The following is a 25,674-nucleotide window of genomic DNA, read 5'->3' as shown; positions in this document are numbered from 1 at the left end:
TTTTAGAGGAAATACTTCACCCCCAAAATGATTATTTGTAAATCAATTACAGTACTCACCCCATGTTACCCTTAATACCTGAAAAAAACTTTAGGTTTTAGTGAAATGCATGTAACTGGGAATTACTGAGCATGTGACTGGATAAATGAGTCTTGGATTATACTGCATTTATTTAGTTTGTACACAGAAGTTTTGAAATAGTTTTGCTGTTGTTAAACATGGCCTCCTATGACTTCAGTTTTCTCAGTTTTTGGATTCTTCATTCAGCTTGCAGAGGCATGCAAGAAAAATAAAGTTTTTCTTGTGAATTCAAAGTAACATAGGCTGAGTAACTGATATACAGGTGACGTATTCCTTGACGAATTTACATGATGAGACAAACCTCAGAGTGCTGTTTGTCTAACATGCCGTCTGAGCCTGCTCTCCATGTGAGTCTGTTCTGGGACTCTTTGTTGCAACTCTGGCTGTAGCCCACAGATTCCACAGACCTCCTCTTTTGGATGCGGTGCAGCAAAATCCGGTAAGCACCAGTCACGGGGCTTTTCAAGTCTACGCTGTTGTTGACAAGATGGTTCTTGGTGATGCCAAGATCCTCCAACGCTGCCTTCACACTCATTTCATCTGAGCTGAGGTTGTTGGAAGACTCAGCCAGGTAGTAGGGTGTAGGGCTGCAAGCTAGGTAGGCCTCGGGGTATTCAATACCTCTCATCCAGTTGCTGTCCATGATCTGTTTCATGGTGAGGCGGTCCACAGGTACCGGCCTCAGGAGGCCCTTAATAATCTCCATACATGATCTGGGTACATATGAAGGAATGGCATAGGAGCCCTGCTGGATACAACACTTGAGCCTGCCTGTGTTAGTGGCTTTGAATGGCATAGTGGCAGTCACCATGAAGTAAAGCAAGATACCCAGCGCCCAAATGTCTGCATACTGACCGACATAACCTTTCTCTTTGAACAGCTCAGGGGCTGCATAAGGTGGAGAGCCACAGAATGTGTTAAGGACTCCGTTGGGGCTGCAGGATGTACTAAAACCAAAGTCACCCACTTTAATACAGTAGGTGCTGGTGTAGAAGATGTTCTCAGCCTTCAGGTCCCTATGGACAATATTACTATCATGCTGTGAAAAGAGAAAAACATTTGAGGCATTAGAAAGTTAATTAGCTCTCCTGCACAGAAGATATGAGAACCTTTAAATGCAGAGTCATTCTTAAGTATTGTTATTGCTTGGATTCATAACTCAGCAGCTCCAAAATATTAGTTATCTTCAAGAAAAGTATCTTAAGATGGTGCTCTATCCTCTAAAGGGCCCATAATATGCTCATTTTCAGGTTCATGCTTGTATTTGGGATTTCTACTAGAACATGTTTACATGATTTAATGTTCAAAAAGCTCTTGCTGTCTGTACTGGAAAACCTGTATTCGCCCTCTTGTCTGAAACGCTCCATTTAAGCCCCTGTCTCTTTTAAAAAAAAAAAAAAAAAGAAAAAGCCCAGGCTGCTCTGACTGGTCAGGGTTTTCAGGTCTTTAAAATCTACAATCTCAACGTCTCTGCACCATCATTGCAGCTGGAGAATGACTGCAGGGGCACTGTATCAGCAGTCTCTAATTTATACAGTAAACTACATTTCTCTATGGATTGAGTGTTTTGATACTTTCACAGTATTTAAATAGAGCCTATACCTGCTTTATAATAAAAAAGACACAGGATATCTGACTTTTTACAATATAGGACCTTTAAAGCATTCTTTAGTTTTAATATTCTGCACTGGAAATCTCTTCCTTCATTTTACAGCAACATATACAGCTCAATGTTCACCTAAAGACTTGCTGTTGACTTACCATGTATTTGACTGCAGACAGGACCTGTGAAAACACTAGTTTGCTCTCCAGATCTGACAGGCGCCCCCTGGTGCTGATACGGGAGAACAGCTCTCCTCCGCTGGCATACTCCATCACCAGGTAGAGCCTCTTGAATGTCTCCAGCACCTCATACAGTCGCACTATGTTGGGATGAGCCAGCTTCTCCATGCAAGAGATTTCTGACACGAATAGTGCCTGAGATCGCTTGTCCAGGCGCACCTTATCCAGGATTTTTACTGCAACTCTTTCTATCAGATGATGACAAATACGGGCAGTGAGGCCACAAGGAATACACACTTTACTTTTTATCTGTACCTTTTTTATTACTCAGTCTTCCTTATGTTATTAACTATAGCTTTTCCTTTATGTCTCGATCAATACATTTAATGAATTCCTAAGGAATGTTTATCAGCACACAAGCTGCTGCCTGTGAAGGCTGAAGACATTATGGATTAGCAAATGGTGACTTGCCGTCTACCATCTGGAATTACCAAAGCTAGACCAGCATTGTGTAACATGTTAAGCCGACTGAAGTGTCTCCCATGAATTTCCAACTAATATGTCAATCATGTGACAAGTCACTTACTGTATCTACATCTTCTACAGTAGGCAGCACATTACGTACTTAACATAAATATACGTAGGTTAGATTTAGGAAAAGAAAAACAGTTGGGCATGATCATGTTACGAACTTAACATAAAGTTACGTGCTTAACGTAAAGTTATTTAGGCTAGGTTTAGGAAAAGAAACATGGTTGGGAGTTATTACATTAAAAACTTGACGTACAGTTTTGAGATTAGGTTTAGGAAAAGAAACATGGCTGGGTGTCACTGCATTAAGAATTTCACGTTAAGTTACGTAGGTTTGGTTTAGGAGAAAAAACATGGTTGGATGTTGTCATGTTACAAACTTAACATAAAGTCATGTAATTAACGTAAAGTTACGTAGGTTCATTTTAGACAGGAAAGTTACGCAGGTTAGGTTTAGGAAAAGAAACATGGTTGGGCATTGTCATGTTACAAACTTAACGTAAAATTACGTAATAAACTTTAAGTTATGTGGGTTCAGTTTAGACAAATAAAGTCAAGTTTAGGTTCAGGAAAAGAAACATGGTGACGATGTACCTGAAAATAACTCAAAGTTCACTTGGTTGCACATGCCTCTGAACACTGGTCTCAAGGGGGAAAGTCCTGTGCTGTCTGACCCATTCACCACCACAGCCTACCTCCGTATGCAGACTTTCGCCCTTCATGCTACTTCCTTCTTTACTCCCATCAGCACATTGTTCATGCTATCGCAGCCTTCCCAATTTTGTGAGCTACACATGAATACACTTGATCATGATTATTTGGGTTATATACAAATTGTGGTGCATTACTTTTCATAGATATACGTATGAACAGTGCATGAGAACAGCCTGAGGAATTTCAAGAATTACATTAGGCTGTTGTACGCTATTTGAAAACTATGTCAGTATGAGAGTTAAGGTATCACATTCTGATTTCTTACTTTACAGTTAATATTACGAATTGCCAAATGTGCATAGATTAATGTTGGCACAGTTAACATTTGAGTTCCACAACAATTCTGTTATAATGTATTTTGCATCTGTATACATGTATTAGAAGATTAATTGTTCTTATCCTTTTCTTTAAAAAAAAAGGCAAATATGCAGCTTTAATTGGGCAGAATACCTTGATAGTGAGGAACTAAACATTTAGTGGGAACAAGCCTACTTGAGTTTAAAACACCACACAGAGGGGTGGCCATGGCCCCTACTGGCCACCCCTTGGTGGTGCCACTGGCAGTATCTGGTAAGTTACACCTCAGAACAACATTACATGTCTGTGTTGTTATTTTTTGTTTTTCAATAGTTGCAATTTTGTAATCCTGTATTCACTCTCCAGTCTGGTCTTGTTCATCCCCATATCCCTTTGTGGCTACATTGCTTAATTAAAGTGTTGTTTCATATTTAATAGACTACATTTTAAATTATAAAAATTAATTTTCATGATATGTGATGGAAAATGTGATTCAATAGAAATTTCTCTTAATATAACATAAGTGGAAAATTAAAGGAGTTTCTGAAATTGTTATATGACAGTTGAATTCAGTTTGGGCAAGCTACCATGACCCACATTTTTATTGGCAGTGTTTGCAGTGGTGCTTCAAATGTTTTATCTGGAAGAGATTTGAGAGGTGTGGCCATTTCTTACTAATTCATCATTACTTTGACAGATTAATTGCAACAACTCAGGGACACAGACCGTATTATAGAAGCAGAAAGAGGCCTTTAAACCATCTATGACCTGGATCACATACTTTCTCATTTTAAAGCATCAGCAGAAAATGCAACAATGTGAGAAGTTTAAACATTGTCCTTGTGACCCAAATAAAGATCAGGATTAAGCCCTTGAAACACGTATGGTGTCAATCTACAACCTTTGTGTCCAACCTGCTCACTGAAGCTGAGAAAATTGGGGTAAAAAAAAAAAGAAAAGCACCCAGTTTCTCACCTTTGGTCAAGTCATGTATCCCCAGTCTGACTTGGGAAAAGTTTCCAGAGCCAATCTCTCCTCTTAGCTCATAAAGCCCCACCCGTCGTCCAAATGTCAGATCATTCATCACCTTCTCTGAATGAGTCAGATCATAAAAGGCCTTCTCAAACGCAGTGAGCTGCATCACCTCCTTCTCCTCTGTCTTGTTCTTCTTCGGCTCCAACTTTGCCCCAACCTTTGGAGATGTCTGGGTGAAGGTCTCCTCCTGACATGGGGTTGTCTTCAGGTTAGCCCCTGAAAAAAGAAAAAAGAATCAAGGGATGCATCAGCAATGTTTGTTTACATGATTAAAGTTATAACTGACTGCCTTACATTGCATTCAATATATCATATATATACAAATCCTACAATATTTCCATACTCACATGTTTTCCCCTTGATGTTCTTCTTACTCCTCTCTGTGTTGATGGCATTATTTCTGTTGTTCAAATACATGATTGCAATCCCAGACACCAGATGGTTCCTGGTAATGTTAGAAAACAAAAAGGTGGTAAATTATAAAGAAAACAAATTTCCACAAAATAAAAACTGAAAGAAAAAAAGGATTCAAAATTATATGAGCAGCATGACGTGAATTTAAAACTAGCATCTGCATGCATCAGGAAAAAATGCCCCAAAATGAAGTCTCTCAGAGATCCAACTGCTCGTCCAGATGCTTCTATCGGACCACTGCTCTTTTTCACCTGCTGTCTCACTGTGCTGTTGTCTTCTGCTGTATAATCCAGAAGTGCTGCATGTCACCCTGTAATCCCAGAGTGCTGGACTCCACCCACGCAGACAGACAATAGACAGGCTTTACAGAGGCTTCTTTAAGCCTCAGACATGAACATGCAGTATGCCTGATGCAGATGCATCAACAGGACATTGATGGGATTATCTCTGCGATGTTATGCGTATGACCATCATTACTGTTAGGGGTCAAGGTGTCGAGGAAAGGCTATTACTTTCACTAACGTAGCTCAATTCCTTCCGGTTGGAACTTTTTTACATGATAATTTAAACTGTATTAATCTTCAACTTTGTCAGAGGTGCTTTGTTGAAAGCTGCACTGTTAACAAATGATAATTCAAATGTATTTGACAGTTCCCCACATCAAGACAAAAACATGTGACTTACACCTCACAACCTCTACCAAAACGGATGTGGACACAAAGTCTGAGACTGTGGCCTTCTGACCGGTTGACAGTGACCCACATCGTCGACCATGACACCATCCAGACACTAGGCCAGACTGTCTGCACAGGCACACTGTCTGTAACCTGTCACTCCTGTCCACCTCTGCTGTCCAGACTGTACACACTGCTTGTCTAAGAGTCATCATGCATAAGCTGTATGTCTCAGTATAATCCCATCACCATCCCAGTGATCATCTCAGCACGTGTAACGCTGGATGAATGAAGGGTACGCATAGAGGAAAGGTTTACCGGGAAGGGCGTGGGTTTTGTTTCAACGTTTGGGTGGGGACATATGAAACTGTAGATTTAGGGGTCCTCCAACAAAAAAATCTGGAGCATTAAAGACTTAATTTCCTCCGTTTGGGTGAATTTTTAAACCCGTATTTACAATATACTATATAGTATAGTATATACTGTGTATACATACAATCAATCAATCAATCAATCAGTTTTATTTATAAAGCCCAATATCACAAATCACAATTTGCCTTACAGGGCTTTACAGCATACGACATCCCTCTGTCCTTATGACCCTCGCAGCGGATAAGGAAAAACTCCCCAAAAAACCCCTTTAACGGGGAAAAAAAATGGTAGAAACCTCAGGAAGAGCAACTGAGGAGGGATCCCTCTTCCAGGACGGACAGACGTGCAATAGATGTCGTACAGAACAGATCAGCATAACAAATTAACAGTAATCCACATGACACAATGAGACACACAGAGAGAGAGAGAGAGAGAGAGAGAGAGAGAGAGAGAGAGAGAGAGAGAGAGGCAGGTAATGACAGTAGCTTACAACAACATTGTTGAAAGTAATAATATTATAGTTATAGTTCTGGCTACTGTGGTACAATATGTTCAAAGTATGTATTAATACCTGGCAGTATACATGTGTGACAATAGTCATATGTGTATAATAACAGTAGAAGTATGACTAATGACTAATGATGGCAGCAGCAGCAGGAGGCATCTGGCAGGACCACGGCAGCAGCACAACCACACACATCACGCTGTCCAGGCACCGTTGCGATATGAGTTAATCTGAGAGACAGTGGAGCACAAAGGCTCCGGAGAAGAAGCCGAGTTAGTGACATCCAGAATGGCCGAGTTAGCAAGATGCAGTAATAGAATACGAGAGAGAGAAGGAGCCCGGTGTATTATAGGGGGGTCCTCCGGCAGACTAGGCCTAAGTCAGCCTAACTAGGGGCTGGTACAGGGCAAGCCTGAGCCAGCCCTAACTATAAGCTTTATCAAAGAGGAAAGTCTTAAGTCTAGTCTTAAATGTGGAGACGGTGTCTGCCTCCCGGACCGTAACAGGAAGATGATTCCACAGGAGAGGAGCCTGATAGCTGAAGGCTCTGGCTCCTGATCTACTTTTGGAGATGTTAGGGACCACGAGTAACCCTGCGTTCTCAGAGCGCAGTGTTCTGGTGGGATAATATGACACTATGAGCTCTCTAAGATATGACGGAGCTTGACCATTTAGAGCTTTATAAGTTAACGGTAGGATTTTAAATTCAGTTCTGGATTTTACAGGGAGCCAGTGCAGAGAAGCTAAAACAGGAGAAATATGATCACGTTTCTTAGTTCCTGTTAGTACACGTGCTGCATATGTGCATATGTATATATATATGTTATAGAAGCATACAGACTGTGTCCCAGTGGTCTTCCAGCCCCATATCAAAGTCTTTTCACAGGCAGGCTGCCCGTTCTATGTTTGATAAGTCCAGGAATTCCTTCAGCAAAGTGTCCCTTGTGAAGCAGGCTGCCTTACACACCTTCCAGTTAAGAAGAATTAGTCTCTTAGTAGATGAGCAACCCAGTGTCCTTAGGCAATTGACAAATTACTACAACATTATTGTCCAACTTCAGGCCCAGCAAGCATACTTTGGGGTACACTGGGAAACTGACATTGAGAAACTCTGACATAAGAGATATCACTTCTATCTAGAGTGCTGGACAGTCTCAGATCAAGCAGAATAAAGAATCTTGGTTACCACAGTTATGCCGCCAGTAATCTTGATGTTTGTCATCCATCTTGGACAATCTAACAGGACTAATTTATGCTCTGCATTTTAAATTGTGTAATCCTAAATCTCAGTCATTTAAAAGATCTCAAAGCTGACCTCCAAATCATGTTCCACTGGGAAGCAGTCAGAGAGCTATTTAGATCATGCTCCCAAGCCAGCTGGACAGAAAAATATGCACAATTATGCACAATACATAGTTGGGAGTTAATACATTACAAACTTGATGTAAGGTTATGTACTTAAAGTAAAGTTATGTAGGATAGGTTTAGGAAAAGAAACATGGTTGGGCATCGTCATGTTACAAACTTAACGTAAAGTTATGTACTTAAAGTAAAGTTACGTACTTAACATGAAGTTATGTAGGTCTGGTTTAGGGAAAAAAACATGGTTGGGTGTTGTCATGTTACAAACTTAACGTTAAATTACGTGGGTTCAGTTTAGGCAAGTTATGTTTAGGTTCAGGAAAAGAAACATGGTGATAATGTGCTTAAAAAAATAACTCAAAGCACTTGGTTTCAGTCGCTTCTGAACACTAGTGTCATGGGGGAAAGTCCTGTGCTGTTTGACCCACCCACCACATCAACCTTCCTCCTTATGCAGACTTTTGCTCGTCATGCTACTTCCTTCTTTATTCCCATCAGCACATTGTTCATGCTATCGCAGCCTTCTCTATTTTTTGGGTTACACACGAATACACTTGCTCATGATTATTTGAGTTATATACGAATTGTGGTGCATTACTTTTCATAGATATATGCACGAACAGTGCATGAGAACAGCCTGAGGAATTTCAAGAATTACATTAGGCTGTTGTAGTATATAGGCTATTTGATAACTATGCCAATATGAGAGTTAAGGTATCACATTCTGATTTCTTATTCTACAAAAGATTTTCAACCCCTAATTGTACATTTAATATCCACTACAACAAATAAAAGTATTCTAGGACTTGTTGACTTTTGACTTTTTTGTCACTGTGTGACTGTGTGCGTTTACATTTCCATTTTCTATTTTTTTAAACCGACATAGAGGAGGACTCTGTGAAATATGAATTTAAACATGAACCACGACATCTGGGCAAACTTAATCTGCTGAGGAATACCATGTAACACAATCCAAAGTTCCAGAAACAACACAGCATTTCATTTTATGTGAGCTGTGAATCTTATTATCGATCTCATAAAGTTTATTTTTTGATCTTGAGTCTCAAACTTGATCCCTAGTGATTACTGAAAAAGTGATTACATTTCACATTTTACAGAACATAACAAATCACAACACCGTTATCAATTATATAAATAGCATCACAGATTTGTGGACCTCCGTGCCCCAGTTAAGTGCCCCTTAAAAGTCTGAAAACCAATTGTGGTCATCTTTGTAGAGTTTAATGGAACAAATCATATGATCTACATAATTAAATCAAGTAATTACTACGACTTAATCTGGGTTTTACTGGGATTATGATTAACTTCAATAAGATTTGCTGAAACTCCATGATAGCAATCAACAATTGAAACTGTTTAGGGTGTCACCTTAATCAAGGTGTCTGAGTGCCGACGACTCTCTGAATGATGATCCGTTGATCCCGGGGAAAATGAGGGGATCATATCAACACTTCTAAGAAGAACTAACACCTTATTAAGATATGAGTGGAGAATCAGTAAAAAATGCCAATATTGTAACATAGTTAAAGATCTTTTCTGCAATTAAATAAGACTTTATAAAACATTATGTGGTGTATGAAAGGAACAAAACAGAGTATTTAGGTTGGGCCTTTTAGATGTATTTGTTTGAGGTGTTCTCTGGGCTTTGTTGACAGTATACTTTTTCCTTAGTTCAGGAAAAGAAACTCATAAATGTTCCATATAAATGTACCGACATGTCTAACAATGTGTCACCTACAAAGTAAGCTATTCTAATTCTTAATTTTGGTTTTCCTCTGAGGAGAAAAAGAAGCTGAGATTTGAAGGGCAGTTCTTGAGAAGTCTGGCCATTTGGTGTCACGTTGAATAAACACAAAGGTGCTGGAGTTTTCTGAAGGGGAGGCTGCGGCCCCCATGCTGATCCTGTTTATGTGCTTGGGCCGGGTTTTGTTTTAAGTCAGAGGTGCTAAACACCTTCCCCCTGAGATAAAAGATGATTAATGCTTTTGAATGAGCGACGCTTTAATGGCCCGAGGCTACTTAAGCACTTCATTAGGGTGAGCTCAGGCTGATCGACACACTCGAGCCACTGGGTCCCTCACAGCAGAAACATTGAAGCTGCAGAGATTTCCTTTGAAGTGGCCCCTACTTGGAAGAACTCAGCATGGAAATTTGATTAGCTCTCACTTTTTTTGACCCCACACCACTTTGAGAGCTTGTTTTCAGGTGACATCTGGGGCTGAAGCTTGATCCCATATAAATATCAGAGGCGTCAGTGAGCAGAGGGACACTCAGTATCTGGCAGCTGAGGAGCAGAATCGGACTAAAGCCATGGATGTACCCCGGCTATTTCTTCTCCTCCTGTGTGCCCTCCACCTGACCTGTAAGTACTGCTTGCTTTATTCTATTCTGAGTACAGCTGCAACGATTAGTCGATTAACAGATCAGTTGATGGAAAGAAAATTAATCTCCAACCGTGCTGTCATATTTCAAGCATCTGCTGGTTGTAGTTTCATATGTGTGAGATTTTCTTTGTCATTTATGATACAAAAGGAAAAGTCTTTGGGATTTGGGCTGTTGGTTGGACAAAGGGAGTTATCTGAAGATGTTCCTCTGGGTTCTGGGAAAGTGTGATGAGCGTTTTTTCAATTTTTGACATTTTATAGACAATCAATTAATTCATTGTGAAAACATTCAGTGCAGGTAGTTGCACTGTGATGGGTATAGAAGCAGCTATAGCTGTTCGCTAACTGGATTGACAGCAATCTGCTCAAATGTACTTGCTTATCCCTTCTGCTACAACTGGTAAACATGAGTGTAGAGGCGGGTTTGTTGCTGCACAGCAACGTGGGGTCATTCACCTTCCATTGAACTAAATAGCTGAAATAGCTAAAAAGTTTTTCTTCTTTTCATGCATATCCAAAATGAATATTTCCAGAAGAACATAATCATGCAAAATACATGAAAAACAAATGATTAAGAGTGATTTTTGTTCAGATATCCATCTAAATAACTGCTAATTACAGCTTTTCATTACCAAATGACCTTGAAGAAATTGGATTTCTCCACCATTGCACCCCATGTTTTAACTTGTGTGTAAACTACTGTGATCTCGAGGATCTGAATATGCTCATTTTGTAAAAATATGATGTTTTAAAGCACTCGTAAAGAAAGTGTACACTTACGCTATATTAAGTAAAACTGTTAACAATCTTAACTCTCTGATGTTTGTGTTATGTTTTCTAGTGACCAGAGTGTTGAGCAAACACATAGATCACAGAAACCTGGTCAGGCAGAGACTGTGCTGCAAAAGACAGAGCCACTTTGTCTACATTGGACAAGGTAAAGTACCACCACATGGTCATCAAACAGTAAATGCATGTCTGTAGTCCTCTAACAGAAACAAAAGTATGATCTCAAACAGACCGAGAAATTTTCAAGCAACTGAGATAAACAAAAACTGTATTTTTGATAATAATATAATCATTTTTATAACAAAAATTCTGTCTGACATCAGATCGATTATGTGTGTGTCCCTCTCTCTCCACAGACATCTCTGGGAGTCCTGTCAGTGTTGATGTGGGAATGTGCAGGTCTCACTGTGGGGGAACATCCAGGCCGTCACATGAGGCAGGACCGCAGGATTACTCCAAACATTCCTCAATGCTGGAATTTCTCAGGAGCAAGAAAGTAAGGGCTATATTTCGAACCAATAAAAAAAAGATAACAGTGTCCGACAAGGAGTAGGTAGAAGTAAAATGTGTATGTCCCTACCCCTTTCTTACATTTCTTTTTTAAAACAAATTCCCAAATTTATTCACAACTATCAACTATTCCCAGTCTATTTACCACCCAATTAAATAAATAACTAATAGGCCCAGTTTATTTACAATCCAAGTACCAGCCAGTGTTACAAAATAAACATGCACCCCCTAACACAACGTTTCTTCATCTAGGCCTATGTATCTGCCTGACATATTTTTTGTGTAGCAAGTTCCCCCAGTAGGCCACTAGAGGGCGCTGTAAATTTGTAATTGTCTGACAAAGTTGTCCTGAACTCTGGTGGGCCTTTACATGGTACTGAAACGCCAAGAAGCATTTATTTAAGCATTCAAATCATTATTATTTGTATAAGATTAGTTCTGATGAGCAACTTTGCACACATCATGCAATTCAACTACTCATCATAAACTACAAGTCTAAAAACACAAATATCTCGAGAATAATTTGCATTGTTTACATGAAAGCACACAGAAACACGTTTAGACATGTCTAAACCAAACAATAACCTCTCGCCTTACATAAGCTGAGAGCGCCCGGCCCTGCAGCTCCAGAGAGCCCGGGACCGCTGAACCAGCTGCCCTCCTGCGGGATGAACCAGGTGTGTGAGCCGACCGGGATGCGTGTGGACCGGCTACTGCTGCTGGAGGGACCCCGGGAGGTGGAGGTCATCGAGGAGTGCCACTGTGAGATCAAGCCGACCCAATGCATCCGCGTCCCGGCACTGAGGACTTACTACTTCGAGACTCCCTATGAGACAGTCATCGACGTGGGAGGATGCTCCAAATCCAAGGGCTCACCAGGTGTGTGTGTGTGTGTGTGTGTGTGTGTGTGTGTGTACACCTGTCTGTTTCAGATACCACAGACCAAAACAGGAAGAGGGGCTCCTCTGAACAGAGAGCAGCATAACAAATGAAAAATGGCTGACTGAGAGATGGGAAGTTGCCATCTGGATAGAAATATTGATTATCAACAATGAGGCTGCAAAAATATGCAGTCAGTAGGTAAATTAGCCTATTAAAATATAAATCAAAGGACTTTAACTGGTATGAAGAGTTTCAGTGATGTGAGAACAACCAAGAGAGAGAACTTTTTTTCACAGCCTTCACATAATTTGTATTTCACACCCAAATAATATAACAGTTTAAGTGCTTATCGCCTTTAAAACTACCTTGATACAAAGAGTACAATGTCACGATGTCGATTTATTCATACACATTAAACTACAGCATGTTTGTGACCTAAGTTAAACATTATAACAGCATATATAGTTAAGTTATATTGATATTTACTGGAGGCCCATAGTCAAAGCCGCCCCTGCACTGTTGGCAATGCAATAATTGGATTTATATCAAGATTTTAACTAAATGTACATACATAATATAGTGTGTTTGATTGCAATCAAACTGTAAATATCCAGACATTCCTGATAAACACTATAATTTAACAGCATCAGAACAAAATACAACTAAAATTGTTGCCTAGTGTAGCAAAAGGCCTGCCAGTCAGTTTGGAGTGATCACAAAGTTTGTTGGTCTGTTCACATTTGGATCACAGATTACAATAGAGCTGCTCCTCCTGGCTGTACCCTAATTTTTCTTTTTTTAATCTTTCACAGAGGGATTTTCTTGTGTCCCCACCAAGTTTGACTCTGCATTGGTGGAAACCCCCAACAAAGTGGACGTCATCCAGACAGTGGCGGCCTGTGAGCTGAAGGAAAGCTGCTACAGAGTCCCATACGTGGAGTATTACTATGAAATAGTCCAACATGCAGATGGAATCAAAGAGGAGAGGCTCAAAGTAGGTGCAAACTCTGAAGTATGATAAAAACGTTGAATTTGTAGTTCTCAGAAGTCATTAGTCTTGTTTATGAGAAACAAAAAATGTGTGTGAATCCAGCTTTATATTTGAATCCAGCCTTTCAAAATAAGATTCATTTCTCCTGTGATTAGCATGGCGTACTTAACACTAGAGGGGTGATTCATTTGTGATGCTGCTTTCACACTCTCTTTTGTAGCCCAGTTGAAAGGAAATGAGGCTCTCGATGGGTGCCAGACAGTAATGAAGTATCTTTATGCATCAGACACATGTGTGGAAGACAGCACTTAATCAAGCTAATCCACTGGCCAGAGGCTGGACTGCAGGATGTGTTGCATTGCTTATTCATGCACAACCTGCAACAATACACATGATAGACTGGCAGATTTGAGAGAAGTCCCTGCCCAGCTCCACTCAGGAAAAATACTGTTAAAACCTGATTTAAACTGCTTTGTTGGTCATGGAGAAAATGAGGATTTAGACTCATTAATCTCTGTTAAACTTCTACCTTTCACAAAAGCCCCACTTTGAAGCGGTTATTATAAAGTTCATCCATGATGCTCTCAATAGCACAAAGATCAATATAACTATTTGTGATTTTAACGTCAAACTTTACTTGATGAACTTTAACATAAAATTTAAAATGTATTGCTGGACATAGTTGGTCATCTGCTGGGCCTCAGCACCAAAGGTGCGAGCACAGTGCAAACACAAATGGCCGCTGCAGGTGTCGAATCAAAGCACTTAACATGCTAAAGAGCAGCTGGACCCCGACTCAACTGGGTCAATATTTGTGACCAGCTGTGAGCTGATTGCCCTCTCTCTGTGTTGCTAATTTTCCACAGGAAATAGATGTGGGCAGATGTTTGGGAGGCTGCACTACAGGAAACCGCTGCCTTCTCAGGTAAGCATGAACACAGCTGCTACACACACCCCCTCACACACACACACCTCCTCTGCCTCTCTCATAACAATTGCCTGTGAGCTCTGACACGTTCTGCACTCAGCATGTTGTTCATGTTTAATTCCTTCACCAAATGTCCCTCTTTTATCTTCTGCTTTATTTTAAGATTGCAGACCTATAATAATGTAATATTAATTTATCTGGAATATAAGAAAAGAATAAAAGGTTCATATTACTAATTTACCTCATTGTTCCATCATCAAATGGTTGTAGTTTGATTTTAAGGCACGAGGAGTAACAAATACATTTAAATTTGATCAGCCCCTTTCATGAAGTTTCCCTCTTTAATTTCCCCTTTAGTAGCTTTCAGGTTGTTAAAGTCATGTTTTTCCACATTCTCTGACATTATCACATAAATATCTTGTATCAACCTTCAGCTCTTTATTGAAGCTTTATGGTGTTCACAAACTAAACATAAAAGAAGCTCACATAACAAAGCTGACTGTCACGGTGTCACTGGATATATCAACAGATAATTCAGGTATTTCATTGATATTTTCTCTGAGAAAGATATATGCTTCAGACATAGGGTTGCAGTGGTACACTGGTTGCAAGGTATACTGTGAAATGGAAATTGACAGTTATCATACCATGTGCTGTTTGCTTATCTACAATACTGAAAAAAATGCAACTGGATGGAGGATCTCACCTTTATTTTATTTTTTAGTTATCTTCCTTCAGGTTTCAATAATATTATAAAATGTTTCTTCAACCAAAAATAACCCCTCTGTTTTCATTCCTTTAAGAGTCATCCTGACTGATAATAATTCTAAAACTCTAATACTGTTAGACAATGAAGCTGCAATATTTTCTGAGACAGTTATCCTAGTGAAAATCTCATACCTTTGCAACCTTACTCAGGCGACATATCCTCCTGAGATCCTGTGTCCTGATATGAGGACATCACATTTTGGGTTTACTGGACCTTATACTTCATTCTACTCAACTTAGACCTCTTGTCCTTGTCCTTTTTTGTCCCATTTAAAAACACAGTAAACTAATCCATGTAAAAGCAAGATGGCAGCCTTCTCTGCCAGGTATACAGGTATAAAACCTGGTCACATTTTATGGTTGAAACTTGTGAAACTACATCAACTTGTAGTTTGATGTTATAACAATTTTGACCAGTTATAGCAACAGTAACAAGTTAAGATGCTGTGAATTTATCATCAGCTTGTTAAAGGACATTTGGACTTTATTGTCTCATTTGAGGATATTGTGACTTTATTATTGTTGACAGTGATTAGTTTGTTTACACCTATGGGGTCCTACTGATCCCAAATAGCTATGAGAAAATAAAAAATTTAATGTTTTTTTTATTTATTGTCTTTTGCAGGAGTCCAGCTGATCCAGCAATCTGCCACTTATGGGCGGAAAGACAGTCCAGCTCCTGTGTTCCTCAGGGCTACGAGAGCCACAGCTTCCTCAACCAGCATGGGCAGATACGCACAGTCCTCTCCATCACTTCCTGCCTTTGCCAAAACTGAACACTGCGCCCCCTACAGGAAAACAACCGCCAATCTCTTCTCAGGAGTTGAAGTGTTTTTATTCACAGTCCAATGATGACACCATCAGATACTATAACATTTGTTTAAGACCTTGCTGCCCCAAAGATTTATTGTATTATATGTAATATATGTAAAAATGATAATTTTGTAAATAAATTTAATACGAAAACCTGTAAGGATTTGTCCTTGGACCACTGTACAACACTCATCCTTTTTCTTTCTCTTATGTGGGGCCAGGTTGCAGGGGCAGAAGGCTTTATAACAAAATTTTTCCAAACTGCTACTAAAACATAACACATCTTGGAAAGGTACATTACCAAGAAAATACACCTTAAATGGCGTATAAGACATTCTACCAAAAAGCAGATATAGTGTGTAGCCCTATTTTAAATTCTTATATAAATTGTAATTAGCATAATAAGTACATAAACCTAACTTTTGAGTGAATGAATCAAATTTTGTAGCAGAAACAGGAGTAAGTATTGTTAGGCCTCACAGATTGTCTTTCAGACCCACAATCTATGAATCGATAAAGTATAAATCAGTATCAAGGTCTAAAGTTTCAAAGAGCTAAAACGAGGCTTTGAAGAAGCACTAGAAAGAAGCACATGAAAAGCCAACCATTGTTGTAAATGTCCCTTAAAAAAACACACGTGCAGGTCGGTAATAGCTCCTTATTTTGATATGAACGTGTGAAACAACTCTTCTGTTGTTGTTTTTCTCTCATCCTAAGAGAAGGGGTTTTATGACTTGCCTACAAGGTGTCATGTAGAAAAAAACTTTGATGTCCTAAATGTTTATTACAGTGGGGGAAACAAACTTTTTTCAGTGTCAGTCTGTTTTTTGCCCGTGCGTAATCGTGCGTAAAGATCAAAGTGACCAAATGGCACAGTGAGCCATTTGTAAGGGAAAGGGTTGAGCTGGCTTTGGGGAATAAAATAAAGTCTAAAGAAGAGAATGTTTATGAGTCCAGGGTTAACAATAATTATCTAATTTATATATATTTTTGTATCGGTGGTGGCCTGTAGCGAAACTCAAAATTCCCAGCGCACATGCCAGTATCAGTATACTGTGCTGTACCCAAATCTCCAGGAAATTCACACTGAAAGCAATGTTCAGATAGACTTATATTGAACTGCTGTATATTTTATAGGGGAAAAAAAAAACTCTTTATGAGGAAGAATTAAGGAACTGGTTGGAAGTCACAGTATTGTTTTAGCACCAGATCAGCTTGAACCATCGCAGGTCAGTCCAGTTGGAGCTCTGTTGCAAAATCAGACTGCAAATTTGCAGATTATCCAGCTGTAACTGGATAAGCGGTTATGTAAATCTCGCGACGTGTAGCCAGCGACACCCGTCTCTTTATCGAAGTAATTGGTTTCCACCTAAGACACTGTGCCCATTATTCTAAAGTAATGGATTCATTTAGGCGCAGTTTACCTCCCATGGTGAGTGCACTTCCTCAAGAGATCAGCTCCAAGTATATCCTGTTCATATTCTTTACACGCATCCACTATAACATGATACATCAGAGAAAATATATCCTAGAACAGCAAAGTCACTGGTCAGTAAGCACCAAGTTTTTTCAAAGGCTGAAATTAGTTTATTTGAGCCTTTATTGCCAGACGTTGGGACAATGGGCTTGACTAAAATCTACAGTCGGGTTCACACCTTGTTAACGCCGCCATTAGTCTCCCTTTATATTCGCTGATTGGTGATTTACATTTGCGACCAAATAGCATCTTTACTGCTGTTTACCAAGGCTTTGGGGGCACTAAAGAGTGAAGGGCCGCATTTGATATAAAAAGTCGAGCTTCCAGGACCCTGCAGTCACTCCAGCTCCAAGCTGCTGGCAGGTTGTATGGTTCGAGGACAAGGACGCACAAGGAATCAACTCAAGCTTCAGAGATGCTGCTGTTTGTGATCAGCTTCACCGCTTTGGTGTGCACCGCCGCTGCACGGCCTTCACTCAGCTACCTGGAGAATCATTTCATGGCTGAGAATGAGTCAGAGGAAGTACGCTCAGCTGCTATCAAGAGACTTTTGGAAGTTTTTGGGATGGAGGACCCCCCTGCTATCCATGGACGCAAGCAGCCACCTCAGTACATGCTCGATCTGTACAACACGGTTGCTGATGTGGACGGTGTGACCAAAGACCCGTATCTTCTGGAGGGGAATACTGTGCGCAGCTTCTTTGACAAATGTAAGATTTGATTTGTGCACGCATTTATTTGCTGCTGACTACTGTAGTCAATGAAGTGTGGTCCCGTTTGTTCTGCTTTCTGATGATGTACTTTTCCATTGCAGTGCGCAGTGAGCAGGTGGAGTTCAGGTTCAATCTGTCCACAGTTGCCAGAACTGAGAAGATCCTTACTGCAGAGCTCCATCTTTTCAAGCTGCGACCTCAGGCAACACTGACATTCAACAGACACCATTTCTGCCAGGTATGTACCACCAGATAAAACTATAGTAACAGAACAGTTGAATGAAATACAGTGAATCCACCCAAATGCATCTCTCCACTGGGCATAACCACAACCCCACATCTCTTCTGTTTGATTCAGGTTAGTGTCTATCAGCTGCTCCACACCAGCAAAAACAACACACAGGGAAAGAAGCTGCTGTCCTCTCGACTCATCCCAGTCCACTCTACTGGTTGGGAAGTGTTCACCATCACACAAGCAGTAAGTACCCACTTCTCTGTGAGGCCTGCATTAACTTCTGTGGGTGTATTTTTGAGCATTACTGCTTGAACTCTGTGTTCTAATTGAACAATGTGAACTTCATCGTGAAGGTCCGCTCCTGGATGATAGATGAAGGCAGCAACCTCGGGCTCCATGTTGTGGTTCGGACCCTGGGAGGAAGCCAGATGGATCTGAAGCTGATCCGCTTTGCTTCAGGACGCAACCACCACCAGAGCAAACAGCCCATGCTGGTCTTGTTTACTGACGATGGCCGCCGCTCTACTACTCTTGAAAGCACAGGTGAGATTTAGAGTAATGTCATTTGATTGATTAAGTTATGTCCAGTGATAGTAAAACATACAGAGGTCAGGTATTTATTTGGTCTAACTCCACATGAGCAGGGCTGTAGGTACAATTTATGGGGCCTTGGGGAGGCTGTGGACCCCCCATTCTCATTTTATGACTTGAATTTCTGTGACAAATCTCTGTCCATTTTATACTCTACAAACACATAATTGTACCATCAGTTATTGGACACATTCTATAGGAAAGTCTGATGTTCAATGCTAGTTGGCTACTAAAAACCATACCTTCATCAACTGGACAATCACACATTTTTTTAGAGTGAGTGTAATGTGGAAAGAAATAAGATAAAAAGTTTTGAAAAATCAGCTTCAGAGGACCTGCTGGACCCCAAGTCAGAAAAAGATACTGTATAAAATGCTGTATTTTCTTACAAAATATTCTCTTTCCCTTCACCAGACCCAAATGATTCCACAGCCTCTTCCAGCCTGGCCCTGGCCCCCATGTCAGGTCCATCCTCCCGCAGCGCCCGCTCCGTGGACTACAGTGAGGAGGAAGGTGCGTCTTCGCCCTGCCAGCGCTTGCCCCTCTACGTCGACTTCGAGGAGATCGGCTGGTCGGGCTGGATTGTGTCTCCCCGAGGCTACAATGCTTACCACTGCAAAGGCTCCTGCCCCTTCCCTCTAGGTCAGAACATGAAGCCGACCAACCACGCCACCGTTCAGTCCATCATCAACGCCCTGAAGCTGATCAAAGGCATTGAGACGCCGTGCTGCGTGCCGGACAAGCTCTTCTCCATCAACTTGCTCTATTTTGATGATGATGAGAATGTGGTGCTGAAACAGTATAATGACATGGTGGCTGGAAGCTGCGGCTGCCACTGACATCAGCTAGTCACTGGTGTCGGGATACATAGACATACTTACTTTATGCTTAGACATACTTAAAAAATACAATGTAAATAGTTTTGTTACATTGATAGCCAGCTGCCCTTTAAAACTCAAATGTAAGTAATGATTAATGTGCAGTGTGTCACATACAGTAGGTGGCATTGTAATATATGTAAATATCCATAAATTATAATATATGGCAGTGATGGAAGTGATATCGTGTGAAAGATGTGAATGTGTAAATTTTCTGTTGTGAATTGTTACAGTCAGAATAAATGCTGTAAACAAAAGACTGTAGAATGAAGTTATTGGCATACACTCAAAAATGTGACATTATTTTAAGGTCTAAACTAAAGTGTTACTGACTGACATGACAGAAAAGCAAATTCTTTAGCTTTCACAGTGGTCAACATTTGGTCAAAGTAAAGGACACCTTCACAATTCTTGCTACAACAATCCTCCCAATCCCTGCTGTATTTACACAAGAATGTTTGCAGTCTCCTTCAGTGATTAGTTTTCTACTTAACAAAATTCCAACCACAAGAATTGTCACCAGATGATTTCAAAGTAAATTAATCCTCAGTCACAGCATGGATCCATCTTCCTTGCATTTATGTTATCACCAGGCTTGGTATTTCAGGAGGAAAGGTAATATCATAGCGACATGGGGATACACAGGGTGTGTATTTTCCTTCAAAGGCTCCACTAAACAGCTAGGTTTAATCGAAAAGGTCTTGCTATTTTTAAATGTCAGTTTCTCACAACATGGTGCAGATTTTAAAGGGTTTTCAGTCGTTTTTGATTAAAGCCATTGTGAAAAAAGCCAGAGATTCTGGTCAAAATTTACAGGTAAAAGACGAAGATTAAGAAGAGGAAGACATTATCATAACAATTCCTTTACATTGGGTCAGATCATACTGAGTTTTCAGGATTATTGTTAATTCTAACATTGCTTTTATTTTGTTAAAAACAGCTGTAAAGCTTAAAATATTGCTGAAATTAATGTCTTCTAATTAATGACAAAGGCAGCAAAATCATTTACAGTAGGCTACAGTAACTATTGTATTTCAAAGCTTTATAAAGTTTTCATGCAATCAAATCGTCTGGTTGCAATAATCTGGTTGCTCTGTGCTGGAAATTCACTGCACTTCAAAATAAAGTGTCTTTTTTTTTTTTTTTTTTTACAAATTTGACACATTCATGAGTCACTTGCAGTCCATACAGAGTGGACCCACGACCCACTTTTGGTCCATGACCCACCAGTTGGGAACCAGTGATCTATAATCTACCTGTTCCAATGTGGGAATTAAGTATCTTCAGACAGTTATTTGTCCTTGTATACTAAGAGAAATATATGATATGTTTACTTTGGTGCCATAATGTGTTTTGAATAAAAGTGCAGTTTCTCAGTTAGAAGGTTTCACTTTGTTTTTTTCCACTAAGCATTCTTCTGTCTGACTGGAGCTCTGCAGCTCATGTCTGCAGAGATGCTGCACAACACCCACACCGATACAGTCACGCAGCACGTTGGTGGTCACCATCAAACAACCTCTATCAACAAACAGGAAGTTCTGAGGTCAGAAACACATGAGTGTGACTTGTCCACAACCACACACAAGTTAAGGAAGTCTAATCTCTTTCAGAATATGCATGACATTGTACTATATCTGTTTATACACATATAAACAGTCTGCAGATTGACCACACCAAGACTTCTGATTTCAGAACAAACTGTTTTATACTAAATAAAAGACAAAAACCATCATTGGTGACAGGAACCATTCTGACAAACACACACAAAAATCCATGACCACTGCAGATCTCACCTGCGTGAAACAAGCGGCCACCAGATTTGACGGAAACATGTTCCTGCAAAGCAAAGAAACAGAGTACAGGTTAGCTTAGACTGAAAGTTTACGTATGATTGAGTCAATTGATCCATTTTGATGCCCACCTATTGAAATCCAGAAAGGCATCTATAGTCTGCAAAGCTTTCACTTTACCACCAGAGGATGCTGAGGAGCTCCTGGTTGAGTTCTCTGGCTGGACAAGAACAAGACTAGGACTATGCCAGTGAACACAGATATGAGGGTATTCACTGTATTTCATTCAATTATGTAATAGCAGAGAGCTTGGAGCCCCATTTTCCCATAAGCCTTCCTTTCCACAGGTGACATTCCTGAAATGAAAAGAAACTGCATCGTATAAATGATACTCCATGCTTTAGGTGGATTTGCAAAATTAAAACCACAAAAAAATTGTTTGACATATACTATATGGGCAATATAGAAGAAGAAGCATTGTGCTTATTCAAACATTTTCACATAGCAAACACACTATATATGAACATAATAAACTAAAACTAAGACATATGCTGAATTACCAATATACCTGTACAATGTAATGCAGTCTACTACCACAGCCCAGCAATAAATCCTACCCCTGTGAACCTTACAGTCAAGTTTTAGGCTGTAGTTAGCGGTTGTGTGGCTGTTTTGGATTACACTGGAATGATGATGCTAATATTCATAGAAGGGACATGCCCCCCTCAGTATTTCAGGCATAAGCATTTGCCTCCCCCCAGTAAAAACATGACAAAATTAAAGATATATACACCATATATTGCTGCAGAAAAGGCACAAATTGGTGCATAAAAATTAACCAGATTGCAGGAAATTAAATGTCCGTTGCTCAAAAAATTCTGGTGTTCCCTGCCTCAAAAAACAAAAACATGTTGTGTTCTTGAGATGAAAATTTCCTGGTGACTAACATCACTGAATTAAACATTTTCTTTGCAAGGTAGGTTCATCTGGGCTACATGGCTGATGTGAAGGTTGATATGATTCTTCAGGACACACTACAATACATACACACATAGCCAGACAATGGCGTGTGTGGGGCCATTTGACTGTAACATTCGGGGATCTCACCTGTAATCAGACTGGAGGTGCAAGAGGAAGCCCCAGCATCTGTAGCGTCCGTATCAACAGCTCTCCAGGAAAGGTGAAGTATTTATATCTCTGGTGGCTGTCATTTTGCTGGATTGCAGAGCAAAGCCCGGGCCAAGCCCTCAGAAAAACATAGACTAAGGTCATGATGTCAGTGCATCTGTCAAATGACAGAAAATACCAAATGTTGCGCAATCAACACATAGAGCACTGCTGGAAAAACTGGCATTATACTATGAGAAACAAGGGCAATCTTCATGCCCAGAATACAGTACTTAGGTAGAGTAATCTGGTGACTATGGAAGGAGACATGATAGACACACATGGGAGGAGTTTCATCCCAGAATTACATATCCAACACAGTATGTAGACTAACATTGCATGAAAATGAACACCATGTATGAACTATGTATTCAACATTGAGATTCAAAGACTTTACAAAGACGGTGAAGTTAAACCTCAACAAATATTTCATAAAGAGACTTACCTAGGACAACAGCAGCCACAGTGAGAAGAACAAAAGCATTTCTCCTGAGAAAACCTTTAATATTACATTTATTCTGTTGTGAAGAATCCAAACTCGAGGATGCAGAAGTCTCCTGGCATGACTGGGTACTGTGGACATCTGTAATGTTTACTGCTGTACTTAGCTTAGACAGACCATTACAGGTGGGTGGCGTCTCCTCCATACTCTGCCCCTACACTCAATATAGCCTGCAGAAGAAAAGACAGGGAGGAAATTTAATGTGTCGATATAGCATTAGAAAATATGTCTCTTCATAACACCTCTCCAATGTAGTATAAAATATTAAAAAAGAAGAAAAGTAACAGACTTTCTATATTTTGTAAAAGAAGATACTAAACTACACACTATTCAAAAACACAACATGGTTAAGAAGTAATAACGCAGAAGGAGGAAGACAGAAATCTGTTTTAAAAGTAATTTAAAAGCTGACCCTTTTAATATGTAGCCAAAAAGTCCTCAAGCATTCTTCATTCTGCTGGAGCTGAAGGAAAAACTACAATTACCTTTTCATTTTCTGTCAGCTTTAGGAAAGAAATCATTGAATCAAACCTTTAAAATAGCTGGAGAGCTTCAGATAGTTCCCTATTGCCACTTGAACTGGTTTTAGTGTAAGTCAAAACTTCATGTCTTTGTTTTTATTAGTGCCACACTCTTCCTTTCCCCTGGGCCATCAATGATTAAACAATCATTGGCATTTTCATAGATCTAACCAGCATGAAACACTGACCCTTGGGTGACACACCTTTTAATGTGTGTTAATCACATTATTTGCTTGAAATGGCAATTGGAAACAGCACTTAAGTTCGGCGTGTCTGTGTGGTTCTACACTTCGCAAAACAGCAACATTTCAGGGCATATCGCTTCCCTTAAAGAGGATATAAACCCTTCAGCCTATCAGCAAGCTAACAGAGATGATTCACGGCAGGTAGAGGCTGCTGAAGGAGCCTCTCGCAAAAACACATCAACTAAAGACTGAATACACTGTAAAACATAAAGCCTTTAAAGTTCTCACCATATCAGTGGGATGTGATTAGTCTAGTCGATTAGTGTATGAAACAGAGTGGTGTTTCTAGCCCATTAAAATAATACAATGTCTATTTGGCTTTAATGTCGACATGAGTTGACTTTGAATCTTGGATTGTTTCAGGGGTTTCCACAGTGTTCACCAAGTTAGATTTAAGACTTTTAAGTATGAGGGTAAACCAGTAGAGATTATTTAGACCAGAATTACTTATTTTTACATCAAAATATAACAATAATTCCTAATTATATAATTTATTAAGACTTTGATAAGCAGCAGAAAATCAATGAAAACATTTTCAATCACTCAAATAATGATTAATTTAAGTTTTTGCTAAACTTTACACCTTTCCATTATGAGACAATCAGCTTGCTATATACTGTAGCATATTTCAGATTTTAAAACCACCAATTTCAAACTCTTGCTTCCTACAATGTATGTGCATGCAAACTGTGGTATAGTTAAGGGTGGGAAAAGATAATGGTCATGGCAAAGGAATTGTAGTAAAGGTTTTTGTTGGGGTTAGGTAAGTAACACACTTGATTAAGGTACGGAAAGATTGTGGTTGAGTTTTATGACAGAACAAACATGAACTGCTGATCATTAAGACTGATCTTCTGCATGAACGTTAGACTCTCAACAGTACACGTTCATCCACCGCCCTGATCTCCCCAGCATGGCTGCCTGCCTTGTAAGGTACAGGTACAGAATCATCAGGACATAATTCCTAAAGATGCTGGGCTGAATATATTCAGGGGAAAGAAGCAAAATCTGAAAAGAATATATATTTTATGTCACAGAAGTACTTGATGACCTCTTTAAGTCTTTTGACCCCCAGGCTGAAAGCCGCCGACGTAGCCTGCCCTGACAAAACCTTTCCATGTGAGAGTTTCTAAAGAAAACACATGAGCTGATTTTACATTAGACCTTTCTTTGTGTGTAAATGTTCAACCTAATGCCTCCCTTACTGCTTATGCTAAATACACGAGAATGAATTGAAGGTGGAAAATGCATTAGTCACTGAGTGCTAATGCTATTTTGAATTATAAAGCCAGGATAAAAGACAAAGTTTGATTTCAGTGCCTAAAGTAATACTTGCCACTCACAACAGACATTTTAAAGTTTAGTTATAGGTCAGATATGTAATACCTGACCTAAAGCTGAAAATAAAAATGTGCTCAATAACTGCATAATTATCCAATATTGTGTTTCTCCGCTGAAACAAAAGTTGTCTCCCATCAAAAAGTCTATTTGCCCACTACAAAACCCTGTCTCCAAAGAGTGTAACCTGAGCTGTGACCGAGGCGTTGGCCATAGAGTGGCACTAAAGGGGGTTGATACCACTTGGCATGATGCTGAACGACAGCCCTTATCCATTGTCAAAGGGGCTGCTATTCACTATGGAGAAAACGATGAAATGCTGCCATTATAATGGGGACCAAAGGGCCCGGTGGCAGCCTGACAC

The 25,674-nt window shown here is 39.9% G+C and overlaps 3 protein-coding genes across 3 annotated transcripts; 2 read left to right on the top strand and 1 right to left on the bottom strand.

Moving 5' to 3' along the window:
• Positions 1 to 227: 227 nt before the first annotated feature.
• On the bottom strand, positions 228 to 4,880 carry LOC125902519 (serine/threonine-protein kinase NIM1). The gene is made up of 4 exons (XM_049598946.1): positions 4,788 to 4,880; positions 4,381 to 4,656; positions 1,843 to 2,111; positions 228 to 1,120 (listed from the first exon to the last, which is right to left on the bottom strand). Exons 1-4 carry the CDS (start codon positions 4,855 to 4,857, stop codon positions 365 to 367), a joined length of 1,371 nt encoding a protein of 456 aa, XP_049454903.1. The 5' UTR covers positions 4,858 to 4,880; the 3' UTR covers positions 228 to 364.
• Positions 4,881 to 10,096: 5,216 nt separating this feature from the next.
• pnhd (pinhead) lies at positions 10,097 to 16,065 on the top strand. Its single transcript, XM_049598961.1, has 7 exons — positions 10,097 to 10,150; positions 11,014 to 11,109; positions 11,318 to 11,457; positions 12,074 to 12,350; positions 13,166 to 13,347; positions 14,211 to 14,269; positions 15,666 to 16,065. The coding sequence occupies exons 1-7, from the start codon at positions 10,099 to 10,101 to the stop codon at positions 15,814 to 15,816; spliced, it is 957 nt and encodes a 318-aa protein (XP_049454918.1). The 5' UTR covers positions 10,097 to 10,098; the 3' UTR covers positions 15,817 to 16,065.
• Positions 16,066 to 17,376: 1,311 nt separating this feature from the next.
• On the top strand, positions 17,377 to 19,944 carry LOC125902521 (anti-dorsalizing morphogenic protein). Its single transcript, XM_049598951.1, has 5 exons — positions 17,377 to 18,040; positions 18,145 to 18,281; positions 18,402 to 18,521; positions 18,632 to 18,821; positions 19,284 to 19,944. Exons 1-5 carry the CDS (start codon positions 17,746 to 17,748, stop codon positions 19,706 to 19,708), a joined length of 1,167 nt encoding a protein of 388 aa, XP_049454908.1. The 5' UTR covers positions 17,377 to 17,745; the 3' UTR covers positions 19,709 to 19,944.
• The last annotated feature ends 5,730 nt before the right edge of the window (positions 19,945 to 25,674 follow it).

This window comes from Epinephelus fuscoguttatus, linkage group LG15 (assembly GCF_011397635.1).
Source record: "Epinephelus fuscoguttatus linkage group LG15, E.fuscoguttatus.final_Chr_v1".
Classification (NCBI taxonomy): Eukaryota; Metazoa; Chordata; class Actinopteri; order Perciformes; family Serranidae; genus Epinephelus; species Epinephelus fuscoguttatus.
The sequence above is the reverse complement of the archived record's forward strand: the minus strand, read 5'-3'. Positions and strand labels throughout refer to the sequence as shown.

Bases quoted from the DNA above. Each gene is read 5' to 3' on its own strand.
- LOC125902519 (XM_049598946.1), bottom strand. From the start codon at position 4,857: ATGTATTTGAACAACAGAAATAATGCCATCAACACAGAGAGGAGTAAG. The intron at 4,657-4,787 runs GTGAGTATGGAA...TTCTTTTTTCAG, and splicing joins GAACATCAAGGGGAAAACAT to GGGCTAACCTGAAGACAACC. The intron at 2,112-4,380 runs GTGAGAAACTGG...ATCATCTGATAG, and splicing joins GATACATGACTTGACCAAAG to AAAGAGTTGCAGTAAAAATC.
- pnhd (XM_049598961.1), top strand. From the start codon at position 10,099: ATGGATGTACCCCGGCTATTTCTTCTCCTCCTGTGTGCCCTCCACCTG. The intron at 11,110-11,317 runs GTAAAGTACCAC...CTCTCTCCACAG, and splicing joins CTTTGTCTACATTGGACAAG to ACATCTCTGGGAGTCCTGTC. The intron at 13,348-14,210 runs GTAGGTGCAAAC...AATTTTCCACAG, and splicing joins TCAAAGAGGAGAGGCTCAAA to GAAATAGATGTGGGCAGATG.
- LOC125902521 (XM_049598951.1), top strand. From the start codon at position 17,746: ATGCTGCTGTTTGTGATCAGCTTCACCGCTTTGGTGTGCACCGCCGCT. The intron at 18,041-18,144 runs GTAAGATTTGAT...TTTCCATTGCAG, and splicing joins GCGCAGCTTCTTTGACAAAT to TGCGCAGTGAGCAGGTGGAG. The intron at 18,282-18,401 runs GTATGTACCACC...TGTTTGATTCAG, and splicing joins ACAGACACCATTTCTGCCAG to GTTAGTGTCTATCAGCTGCT.